General features: G+C 36.5%; 1 protein-coding gene across 1 annotated transcript in view; it reads right to left on the bottom strand.

The window, feature by feature from the left end:
* Positions 1–13,275, bottom strand: part of ANKRD26 (ankyrin repeat domain containing 26) — a gene marked incomplete at its 3' end in the record, with an annotated part of 68,558 nt that overhangs the window by 20,391 nt on the left and 34,892 nt on the right. The window contains exons 19-27 of the mRNA XM_082014271.1: positions 11,449–12,441; positions 10,362–10,600; positions 9,404–9,553; positions 8,423–8,456; positions 8,054–8,192; positions 6,353–6,566; positions 4,033–4,216; positions 3,448–3,594; positions 1,219–2,172 (exon numbers count right to left, since the gene is read on the bottom strand). Of these exons, the coding sequence (XP_081870397.1) occupies positions 1,219–2,172; positions 3,448–3,594; positions 4,033–4,216; positions 6,353–6,566; positions 8,054–8,192; positions 8,423–8,456; positions 9,404–9,553; positions 10,362–10,600; positions 11,449–12,441 (3,054 nt within the window). The remainder of the gene's footprint in view (positions 1–1,218; positions 2,173–3,447; positions 3,595–4,032; positions 4,217–6,352; positions 6,567–8,053; positions 8,193–8,422; positions 8,457–9,403; positions 9,554–10,361; positions 10,601–11,448; positions 12,442–13,275) is intronic.

Genomic DNA, 13,275 nt, shown 5'->3' with positions numbered 1-13,275 from the left:
TCTTCCCTCTGCATCTCCTTCCCCCCCACCCCTCCCCTTAAATGAAGAATAAGGTGGTTATCTAACACATGCAGATATTTACCTCACTCAAAGATTCTGCATATGTTATGAAGAAGGAAACATAATTTCCAATCATGATTTAAATCATTAGGGGAGACAAACCTTACACCAGTGTCTAAATACTGAATTGAATTAGTTCCTATTTTCAGAAAGCAAAGAAGGATTAAACAAAATGGGTAAGGCAACTTGTAAATCATTGCTCTACCTGGAATTGGTAGAATAGTCTATCAACTGAGAAGACCCTAGCTACTGCTAAGAACATATACAGTAATGCATTCTCCCATTACATACAGCTATTCGTCATTCCTACCCCCGCCTTTATTTTCTTCCACCCTTTTTCCTTGACAAAAACTATCTACATGCAGAAATGGGAGCAACACTTTGTTCATGCGTGTTTGAGCGACATAAAATTATGCTAGTGCTCTGCAAAGGAGCATGTCTCATACTCATGTACCGTGTCAATTTGCAGAAAGACAATTTAACTGATTTCCTAATTAGTCTTCCATCCAGTTAATCTTTCAAAGCCACAAAGAACAAACACATTTAAATATGGCTACACATCATAAAACAGAGAAGAAAAAGCTTAGGTCTGTGTCTGAAATAAACTTTGAGGAACAGGCAGGCCCCTTAGAACCCCCAAAACAAATACATACATTAACACCTGGACACTACTAATACTCTTCAATTTTGATAGCAACTTATGGAGAAGCAATTTTTTTTCTCTGTAGGAGCTTAATATAAGTTAATCCCCCATCACTTCACTGCCTGCATCTTAACTTCTCAACCCTTGCACATTGGATGGTTCTTCCTTTTCTACCACTCTTATTTGTGTCATCAGTGCAATACATATAAAACCCATCAAATACATAAAACCATTCTATAGGGCATAAAACAGACAAAGGAAAAGAGATGAAAAAAGTTGTAGAGAAGAATCATCTTTCTTGGTCAAAGCTTAGACTTGGATATCTTTTTCTGTTCTCTGCTCAGATCTAAGCAGTAACAGCCCACTTGCCAAAACCTTTCATAAACACGACAGATCAGAACAACTCAGCATTATTTGGTCCCACGTGTATAACTTATACATGGTACATTTTAGAAACAAAAATAATTTCAAGAACTGACAAACTTTAAAGTATTCTTTCTAAGTGTATACTTTACCTCTCTTTCTACTTTGTCAGTCTCGTATTTAAAGACTTGTTCTCTTAAATCAGTACATTTGGCATTTAATTCCTTGTTTCTCTCTTCCACTAGGTAAACTTGCTTTTCGGTATCAGCTCTGAGTTTGTTGAAAATATCATTAAACCGGTCCTGCACATCATTCACTACTTTTTCTTTAATGATCCCCTTGTTCTGCACGTCTTCCAGTTGCTGACGGAGCAAAAGGTTTTCACTCTGGAGCTGGGCCAATCGTTCCTGCATGGATTCCTGCTTTATTATAAATTTGCTTACTTGATCTTTCTCAAGTTGTCGAGCATGATCACATTCCTTTGCCTGACACTGGGCTTGACTTAGTTCTTTTTGTGTCATTTCTAAAAGCAATGTTTTTTCTCTGAGCATTTGTTTCAACTGGTGAAGCTCATTTTCTAGACTATTAGCTTTGCTTTCAGCTTTGCTCAGCTGCTGAGACAAGATTTTGTTGGTTTCTCGCACATCAGAGAGGTCATGATGGAGCTTGTCTTGCAAGCGAAGCCACTCATCACGTTCTCTCTGAAATGTTCGTTCGACATCACTTTTTGATGACTGATGACGTTCAAGTTCTTGAACAGTAGTGTTCAGGCGGGAACGAAATGATTCAATTTCTGTCTCCAGTCTGTCTTTGCTTTCTTTTGTCTGCTCAAGTTTGGAAGTTAGCACTGCAGATTCTGTCTTTAATAAGTTCAGCTGTCCATTGTACTGAAAAACTGTTTGCGTTAAGGCTTCCTCGTTCAGTTTAAGTTCCTTTCTGAGGTCTTCATTTTTTTCTTTCAAGGTCTCATTTTCCTCTAAATATTTTCCTTCTTCCTCCTGGTGCCTAAGTCTTACTTGATCAAGTTCTAGTCTCAGCATAGCAATCTCATCTTGTAGTAACTGATTTTTGAACAATAGATCCTTTTCTCTCTCAGTGTCAGATTCCTGAATGACAAGAAACATGAATAAATAGTCAGTTGGGAAATGAATCCACAAAACCACTTCAGCATCAAGCTGCATTTTAGAAATTTCTAATACAGAAGCATGACTTCAAAGATGAGAGTGAAATTTCAGGTAATTCATAAGCTAGTCTATGAACCCATGCACATGTACAATGTATGTACACACTGGAAGTGTAACATACCCTTAAAACGTAAATGAATATCGCAAATATACAATGCCCTTTTTTTTTTTTTCTTAAAACAACAACCAAATAATAAAATTATTGAAAACTTCTCAAGTATAAAGCTTTCAAAGTGACAGTGCTTTCTTCAGTGTACATGCCTTTAAAACATTCCCTTTTATTAACGTAGCTGTGTTACAAATCTAGTAAAAACAAGGCTAAAAAGGGTATTTTCCTTCTAGGACATTTAGAAAAATTGCAACAAATATAAATGCTACATTTCATCTTGTTTCAGTTGTCAAATGTCTTCATAACACTTATCTTTTGTGCCACTGAAAGTTATCTATACAACTCAGTCATCCCTGGAATGCATTAGTTGTCTTATTTCCTATTTATTTTTATACATATGTGAAAAAAAAACCCACAAAAAAACCCCTTTTTTCCACATAAACATATTCACCCTACATTTATTGGGCAGCACAGACAAGAACAAGTAATTCTTCCAAGCACTGCACATTCTTAGTAAATTCAGTAAACACTTTTCAAGATTTTTCTTTTTTAATAAAATGTTTATGATTGCTTTTTCTTCTCCTATTATTCTAACTCCTACACAGAATTTAATTCATTGCTGAAACTCTTTCATAGAATTTTAATATGTGGAGGTGGAAAAGACAGACATACTTGAAGTAAGCAAATTTGATAAGGGAATAAGTAATTAAAAAAACCCCAAGTAATGGGAACAGAAGAGTGAGTGTCAAACAACTTTCTTCCTGTCAACCTTGACATAGGTAGCTAGGTGTTTCACTACTAGAAACCTTAAAAAGTGATGATAAAATGTCTATGAAATGAAAAATAACAGATAGCTTAAGCAACAGGGTAAATAGTGTCTTCTATTAGCTTCCTACATGCACATGCAATTCAGGTACATACAGGACTGATGCCGCTTTCCAGAATTTTTAAAGACATAAGGAAAAACAGTTAAATTACATTAGTAAGCTGTAAATAATCCATCAAGAAGCAGAAAAAAAATATAAGATTTATTATAACTTTAGAACTAACATGGTGAAATGTAGTTAATTAGAAAAATATCTGCTTACCTCTGAATTTTTTCCTATAGTTCTTCTTGTCTCTTCTTCTAGTTCCTTCTCTCTCCAAAGGTGATTGTTCAAAATTCCTTCTTGCAGGGCTCTGGCACTCTTTTCCTGAGAGAGCTGCTTCTGCGTTTCATCACGCTCTTCTTCAACCTACAGTAATATAAATAAACAACTTGCATCTTGAGAAAAATCAGAGCGAGCAATATCTTCCCATTCAAATATTTTTGCTTCGCCACAGTTACGGTAATTCATCTATACAGAAAAAATTTCAATTTTCTTCTGAAAAATTCAGAAGAAATACAGAATGTTTTGTAGGAATTTAGAAAAATAAGTCAAAGTCAGGCTTTGCTCAAAATACAAATGAAACCTAAATTTTGAAAAAGGAGAAAAGGAATAATGAACTTGCAAAGGAAAAAAGAACAGTCCACTTGTGAATGAACTGTTCTCAACTGTCCTCAAAATTTTGCAATAGCTATCCAATGCCTCTTCCATGAAGAAAGTACCTCCTTCTTTAGGCGTATGGGAATTCAATGCCAATTAAGAAGCAGCAAAAAATAAGAAAAGTGTTTAAGTCATTATTTAGTATACCTGTTTCAAGAGCTTTCTCAGTGTTATTAACTCCATTTCTAAATTCCTTGAATGTAACTCAAGTTGCTGTTTCTCCTCCATCTCTTTACAATATTGATCTTCTTTCCTTCTGAGTTTTTCTTTTGTTTTCTCATATAGTGTTTCTACTCTGAGCCTCTTTTTCTCTTCTTGTTGCAAAGTAAATCTGGGATTTAACAGAGTATTTGAGAAACTAAAGTACTGATATAAAAAGTAGATATTCTACATTCTGAACTTGCAGAAACAACTTAAACCATAAAAATGTTAAATCGTTTCAGATTTCGTATTTTTAGTGTCATTTTTAACTTTTAAAAACCCTCTAACTTCATTCCATTATCCATGGTATCAGTTGTACAACATACAGAAATAAACCGTTGAGTTATTTATCATTTATTTGTAAGTAAGTTTACATAGGTAAATATAGTCTAGTATGCACATTTCTATAATTCTTAAAAAAAATCATCTTCATATTACAGACACTTCATTCAAAAGGAGTTAGCTTATCAGATCAAAGCATCGTAAACTTTTACTATGATTAATATACATTTTCTTAATATGCTGAGCATTGCCTACATATTAGTGATTCAGTGATGGCAAATAATACTGATGAAGCAGCACATCACTTACCTATGACAGACCTATGATTTTTTAGCAAGCCTTCTATAAGTCTAAAACAACTGCTGCCCATACAAAGAGCAAGCAGTTTCTATTTACTCAAGAATGAGGTCAGTATTCAAAAATAGATTTAGAAATGCGTAGGGTTTAAGCTTAATATGATTAAAAATAGTTTTAAACCTCAATGGATCTACACCTGGGAGAAACAACAGCAATTTAATTTTGAAGTTAATTTATAATGAAAGCCTTAGGAAATGTCAACTTCTTTACTATCTGAAACAGTCAGCAATAACCAACAACACGGTAAAAAATGGTCCATGGTGCGTTCGTGGTACCCAAACAAGAAAGCAGTTTTATGTCTGATAATTATTTTTAATATTTTTTCTGATATCCTTGCAACAGTCAAGAAAAAAGTCAAGTATTAACATAAGGAGAGCTGCCAACTGAAAATCTGCTTTAGAAATTCTGCAAAACAGGTATCAGCGACCACTAATTACTCCAAAGACTGACAGAAACATTTGTATTTGAACGGTGTATATTGCAAGGAAAAAGCTTTACATATACTTCTTGTGAAATTACACTAAAAAATATACCTTTTATAAGTGTAAAGGTAACACTACTTTGAGAATTTATTTAGAAATAAAGTATTAATTCTTTGTAATTGATAGATACTTGAAAATTTTGAAAAACAGTTGCAGACAAATCCAGGACACGTTGGGACTGGCTTTGTTTTCCACATAATTCTCTTCCACACACTGGGAAGTACGACTCCTTGAAGCTCAGTTCCCCCAGCATCTTCTTACAGGGCTGGTGCTCCTGCTCCCTGACTGGCTTGGTAGCTCTCTGCTGAACTCACACATATTGATCAAGGTCTTTCTTGTACTGGGAGGCCAAAAATTGGACCCAGTGCTCTAGATGCAGTGCAGCAAGTGCTGAATAGGGGTGGACAATCACTCTCCTCAATCTCCTGGTTCTGCTGCACTTAATATAGTCCAGAATGCTGCTGGCCTTCTCAGCTGCCAGCTCATGCTGGCTCATGTTGAGCTTGCTCTCTGCCAAGACCACTAGGACCCTCTCAACAGCTCCCCAGACCATGGTACATCATCACAAGGGGATCTTCCTTCCCAGGTGCAAGGCTTTGCATTTGTCCTTGCTGAATTTCATATGGTGCCTACTGGCCACTCCTGTCTGAAGTGATGTGAGCAGTGATTAAAAACCTCACACCATCCAGGTCTAGCTCAGGAGTATGGGGAAAGGGGCAATCCCAAATTTAACCTTTCAAATAAACAAGCAAGCAAGCAAATGCTCTAAGCTCTGTTCAGAGTTGCATTCTGTGGAGTTATCAGAATTCCTAATATTATACACCAACAGAAGCTGCAAAGACAAAATAAAACAATACGTATGGCATATAAATCTCTCCTATACGATCTCATCTTCCCATACGTACTCTCTTGTTCTCTTCTCTTGCTATTAAAAAAACAACATCCAGAAGATTTTACATGGAGCTAATATCCAGGCATTTCTTTCCCCCGACATTATGTCCTTTATAACATAACTTGCCCACGGGGATTCAAAAAACCCAAGCCCAGAAGATTAGAAACTTCTCATCCTATCACTTGTACCATCAGCATCTTCTGGGAGGTGACACTGACAGGATAACACAATATTGGAATGCAAGGTTACATACTTAAGGTTTTGTATATCACTTTTCCATTCCACTTCTTGGTGAGCCAATATGGATTTCAAATCATGAGTCTCTTCTGCTATTAATTGTGACTCCTCCTTTTCACTTTCCAATTTCCTTACTTCTCTCCAGACAGCTGTATACCGATTTTTTTTACGTTCTGTTATCTGTTCATATTCACGAAGTATGTTTCGAATTTTCAACAGAATAGCAGAATCTATTTTGAGATAGAAAAGACACAAAGCTGCACATATGCACAAATACTTTCCAATGTATAAATTATTTAATGCTTTGCTGTATTGGTTGTAGGTGGCAAGGTTTGGGTAGTGGGAAGACAGCAGGTAGTGGGGAGGTCTCTGAGAAGAGGCCAAGGGTTGCCCTGTGCTGGACACAGCCAGTTCCAATGGACCCACTGCAGGGCACAGCTGAGTCTCTCAGCCGTGCTGGTGGCACCTCAGGGAAAATGTATTTAGGAAAGGGGAAAAACACCACGCAGGCAGAGAAGGGGAAAAGAATGTGAAAAACAGCCCTGTGAACTCCTAAGTCAGTAAAGGAGGGGGAGGAGGTGCTCCAGGTGCCAGTGCAGAAGTTCCCCTGCAGACCATGGAGACAGCGTGGTAAAACAGGTATATCCCTGCAGCCCCTGGAGAGAACCATGCTGGAGCAGATATCCACAATGCAGAGTTGTGGAGGAAGCCAGGCCAGAGCTTGTGGATATTTCTTGAAGGACCTGCAGTCCATGGAAAGCCCAGGCTAGTGCACATTTTCCCTGAAGGACTGCAGCCCATGGAACGACTCACACTGGAGCAGGGGAAAAGTGTGAGGAAGGAGGAACGGCAGAGGGAGACTGCTGTGTCCTGACTGCAGACCCGAGCCTCCCTGTGCTGCTTAGGAAGGGGTAAGGGAGTCGGGAGTAAAGGAGTGAAGTTGAGCTTGAGAAGGGGGTGGTGGGAAGGTGTTCTTTAATTTTTTTTGTCTTTGCTTCTCACTATCCAGCTCTATTTTAATTGGTAAAAAATAAACTTATGTTTCCCAAAGCAGAGTCTGTTTTGCCTGTCACAGTAACTGTTAAGTGATAGCCCTGCTTTTATACTGATCCTCAAGATTTTTCATCCTATTTTGTCCTGTTGAGGAAGGGCAGTGAGAGAGCAGCTGGGTGGGTTAACCCAAGGTTAACCCTTGCCTAATGAAACTTTAGCATAGTTTAACACTTAGTAAGTGACCCTTATGTTTATGTAATGCTATGTGTATATATGCAAGCATCTTATGACAACTGATTTTTATATATATACACACATACATATAAAATATATACATATTTAAGCAAAGCTGTTATTTTGCTGCACTAATTGTCATTAGTTATTGGAGGGATATAAAGAGGAGAAAGAGGAAAAAGAAGATCTTGCTAACTTTTGATGACTGCATTAGAAGAAGCTGAACTGTACTTTGCAAGAACCTGCTTCTCCAGCTCTGACTAGACAGAGAACCAATGACAAAGTAAGGCATGTTTGCTGACAATACAAGCAGACATCTAAGGTTAGGTGAGATAATTTCACATCTTTTGAGGGGGATTTCTAATCATAAATAAATATTAGATTGAAATATTGAAATATAAAACTGAAGTACCTAGGAGTACATATAAAGAAATCAAGTTTTAGAAGAGTAACTTTTAACAGCTGAAGACGAAGTGACTTGAAAACATACCCGTATGATCCACATTAAGTTGTTCTAACAGCAACATAGCCTCTTTGTAGGATGAAGTTGGTAATTTGACATCCTCTGAAGTTGTGTCAGATGAGTGAGTTAAATCAAGGTCATCGGTTACATCCATTTGTACACTGACCTACAAACAATACAATATTTTCTGTATACAACTACACAGTGTTACAGATGATTACAAATGCTTAAATGGTTTACTCCCCCACTCACAGTCCACAGATTTTGCTCAAATGTGATAAAATTGCATACTAGCAGCAATTTGTGCATATGGTTGATCACTACATAAATGCTGTTCTCGTTTAAGTGATAAAAAGTTGATACAAACTACTTATCAAGAAACTAACTTTACAGTACCTTGCTCTTTTCAATCCCTGTTTTTGCTGCAGGTCTGGAAAACACAAATATATTTCAGTACCAGAATGCTTATATTGCTTTATGAACAATATCTAAAGTTGCTCTGAGAACTTAATTTCAGAAGTGAATTAAAATAAAATTTAATATAAGAATTTTGTTAGATGTAGTTGAAGACTGAAAAAAACCCCTGTGTACTATTATGTCTATCGGAAGGCTACTTTTTCCACAAAAGATTAAGCAAATAGTTGAAATAACTGTTCTCTGCATTTCACTGAAAATTATAGGAAACTTACAGCTACAGATATGTAGATGTACAGTTATGTGCATTCCCAGTTTAATACTAGAGGTTTAGCTCTCTCCAGTATTAAGAATCCTTCTCTTACAGGTCAAAAGAAACATAATTTTGCATTCTCTACAATACTGGGTCTGGCTGGAATGGAATTAATTGTCTTCATAGCAGCCCACACAGTGTTAGATTTCTGACCAAAATAGTGTTGATAACACACCAATGTTTTAGCTATTGCTGAACAGTGCTTGTACAGTGTCAACACCTTCTGTTTCTCACTTTGCCTCCCACATAATTAAGTTTGGGGTGGGCAAGAAGCTGGGAGGGGACACAGCTGGGGAGAAAAAAAAAGGAGCAGAAAAAACTGAGATGCCTGCAGTGAAAGAGTAATTTTGCTCTTTTATAAGTCTCTCCTCTCCCTTTTTAAAAATATGAAATACATATATTTATGCACATGCACACACTCAGGTAATTCAGAATTTGTGCACATATGACCTTATAATTAACTTGGCTAGTACGTTCAAAGCACTCTAAGCAAAAAGGAAGTGTTTTTGATCACAAAGGCCATCAGGTAGTGTTGTCACATGAGAGAACAAGAATCACTGTACACATCAGATTTACAAGACTTACCTTTAGCTTTCAGGTCAGCTTTTACCATTAAGTAAATTTTATTTATAACTCCTTATATTCAGTACCTTCCTTCATCTTGAGATGTTTCACTGAAAGTGCTATCATCCAGTCCTTGAAACTTATTCCCACTGGAAGAGCTCATCTGCTGATTAACTTTCTGCTTTGAAGTCTGTCTTTTATTTTTCTTTGCAACTTTGGCATTCAGGGCAAATTTACTACATTAAACAGAAAGAAAAAAAAAAATCACTACCTGAGTAGCTTTACATAAAATATTTCTGTGAAACAGACAGACTTAAGATGATGTCCAGAAACAAGTGAGATGAAAAATATCTATGATAGAATACAGATTTGACTCCAAAGATCATGGAAGATACCCAAGTATCCTTCCCCTAGGAATGGGGGGGGGGGAAACATGGAACCCAAGCTAGATTCAGGTAAGCTGGAACATATCTAATATCCCCATTAGAGGAAGTATCTAGAGCAGAGATTCCTTTGAAGGACAGACAGGAAAAAACTCCTGCTTAGGGTTACATAAAAATATCTGTGCCTTCTTCAAACTTTTGAGGTTGGTTTGGTAATATCACCTTTTCCTGACAAAGAGCATCTGAACTTAATAAAAAGGTAAACACCAACTGCATGGAGATCACTAAAATCATCTAGAAAAGGGAGAAAGCAAACTGCAAGTTCCTACTTTTCTGGATGTCCATTTCCTACAAAAATAACTGTTTGTTTCAGTCTTCAACTCCTGTTTTGAAGATGTTTTTGCCTCAGTATTTGACAAGGAAAGCCACAGGAATTTGGTTTATCACTTTTTTTTTTTTAAAGAAGGCAATAACTGAACCTCCATTATGAGCTTAGGTTTTTTTGGGAAAAAAAAATTTCTTAAACATTTGAGAAGCAGTAGACTACTCAGTATGGCTTTCAGCATTGAGAAAACTACTTCAACTACTACAATATTAGAAAACATAGAAGATACTTAAGGAGTACTACAAATAAGAATTAGAGATTATTTCCTTAGTTTACCCTTTCATTGGTATTTGAATCAATTTTGATCTCTCCTCAGATGAGAAATTCTTTTTGTCTTTTTCTTCTATAGTGCTTTCATTCTCCATTTTCAAACAATCATTCTTCCTTACAGTAAGCTTTTGTTTCATTTGCTGATTAGTAACGTTGCCTGCTGGTGTATTTAATTTATCAAGTTCTTCCTGTTTTGCCATGGCCTGTGTTTTGAAACATCTATCTTTGTTTTTTTCCTTCTCAACCTATAAAAAGAAAGTTAAGCTTTATATATTTCTCAGTATTTCTAGAAGAGAGAAACATCATATCCAAGATAGAACAATTCAGGGTTTACCTCTGAAATAATGTAAAATAAAAAAAAAAATTAGTTCTTAGAGAAGCATTTTCACAAAATTACACTACAAAGCATATCAAGTCATAGAAAGTACTTTGAATTCAGTCACGATTAAAGATATTACAAAAGCATAGCCCTTACAAAGAAAACGATAGTGTATCTTAAAACATCAACAAAAAAGTGAAAGTGTTACCGATAGACAAAGAGTTAGAAGGACTCCACAATGTTAGTTGTAAAAAACACAGAAAAAAAAAATCAATGGATCAATGGAAGTGTGCTGGACTACTGCTTTCTTAATGGAGGTGATCCCAAACCACAAGCAGAAATGGTTTCACAGCAAACCGGAATTTTAGTGAAGGGCAATGAAGACATACCATGCAGAAATCACAGCAAATTGATAGATTAGTCAAGACCCTGTTCAGAAGCTATTTTCATTCTTTGATTCAGTGTCAGAACTTATGTAATTGTGTGCGTTTCTTTTTATGGCAATGAAGTGATAACCACTTACACTGGAACTGAGTGCCACCTATTGTTAAACTGGAGCAATAATGCATTCTATGTTTTCCAAAAACCTTCTAATCACTTAATGAGGAAAAGGACAACTCTCCACTGCTCTCTCTATTCAAAAGTAATGTATTTCCATTAAAATAAAAACCAATTTGCACAAAGCATCTTCCCTTAATGATGAATAGCTAACATGAACAGGACCATTGATATGGAGAAAGATTAAAGAATAAGGAGTAGCAGGTGAACTTCTACCTCTTTTTGCAGCTGTACCTTCTCTTTCTCCAAAGCCAGGAATACTATTTGCAGCATTCCTACCTTACTCTTAAATCTTTCCATATCTTGTTTGAGTTCTTCATCAAGATTCCTTCTCAGCATGCCACATGATTGCTGAGCATTTGTGAAAAGACTGTCAATATCTGTTCCTCCTATTTTATTATTGTCAAGGTAGTCTCTGGGAACATCATCATTAAATCGAGAGTCTTTTCCAAGTTTCCTTTCTGTTAGAAAAAGTGCATTTTCATCACTTGTAGAAACAGGTCTTATTTTAGGAAAAATATTAGAAACTTCATTCAAAATACTTGTTTTTAAGCTATGTCTCAGGGAGCATTCAGGACTTCCCTCTACTTTTCTACTACTTCCATTTTCATTCTTTTCCATTTCCATAGTAGACATTTTCTTTTCCCCTCCATTGGCTAAAGGCACCTTTGTATTATCTGTATTGTTTGTGCTGTCATCTTCAGCTGTACTCCAGGTATCTTCTGCATTTGCATTTAAGTTATTTTGATGAGGAAGAACACGAAGACTCGGAATTACAATTTTCATTTTGGGTTCTTTTCCACCTAGCATAGGTTTAATATCTCCAAATTCAGCTTTACTTTCTAGCTTACTACTTGATTCTGTTGCACAAGATGAAACAACACGAGAACTCTTTAATTCTTCTCTGAAGCCATCTTCTGACATTTCTTCCACAAGGGAGGTAGTTTTCCCAGTTTCATTAATTTCCCCAAACAGCTGCTTCAGTTCTGCTGTAATGTTTTTAAAATTTGTTTTCAATTCCCTTTTCTCATTTTCAACCCACATTCTTTCATATCTTTCTTCCCAAGGTTTTGGGCTTAACTGCTTGTCAGCACTGTGCGATTCCCCATTTTCTGCTAGGGCTTCCTGATGTGAAATTTCTGCTTTGTCAGTCTGATTTTCGTGTGCTGTTTTTTCTATCAAGTTGGTAGTTTCTAAAACATATTTATCCTTGAGTAAACAGGTACAGACAGAAAGATTACCAAGAAAAAGGAAGTCACAGTTAATCTAGGTAATTTCTGTTGCAAACTCATCCTATCATAACAGAAATAAGACATTTTGAAAGCAGTTGTTTTTAATAAAAATCAAGGGATACTAAATTAAAGGTTCACTGAATCATCATTTTCTTAAAAATGGAAGGATTTACTTGAGACGCAACAGTTTTTCTTGGATTTGATTTGTCTGGACATTAGGGTTGCTTTTACCTTTTAGCCTAGCTGCTTTCTGTAACTAGTGGCATTTGTCACAAAGCAATTTATTTTTTCACATTTCATTGCTTTAATAGCATTTTTCATTACAACTCTCTACATTTTCCCACTCTCCTTCCTCCATCATTCTCTACTGTCTGGCAGTTTACGGCCCTTTGCCAGATGAGTTAATACAATGTGAACGAACATGACAAGTTTTTACTGTCCACCACAAGAAGAACTGGCTAAGTTAAGATGATTCCTTCACCCAAGACTCAGAAATATTAAATTCCATCCCAAGCTCCAGAGAAAAGCATTTATTAGGGAAACCTGTCCATTCCTTCCCTTCTCCTGAAAATCAGGAACCCAAACTTGTATGAAAATCATACCATGTCTCAACCCCACCCAGTCTCCTCATATGCCTGAGCCCATGCTCTGTTCTTCAACAGTTCTGACTGCTCCTGTTATGTGTTACACTCCTCCCAATACGCTCCCTCTCCACCTGCCTCCTTAGCTTGTGGTGTCTCTTCTAAATAGGGCCTGCAGCCTTGGTGTCCCAACGGGCTAAGACCATCCAACTTCTCACTCTCTTTTCTTG

Source organism: Phaethon aethereus, assembly GCF_964289735.1.
Source record: "Phaethon aethereus genome assembly, chromosome: 1".
NCBI lineage: Eukaryota > Metazoa > Chordata > Aves > Phaethontiformes > Phaethontidae > Phaethon > Phaethon aethereus.
The sequence above is the reverse complement of the archived record's forward strand: the minus strand, read 5'-3'. Positions and strand labels throughout refer to the sequence as shown.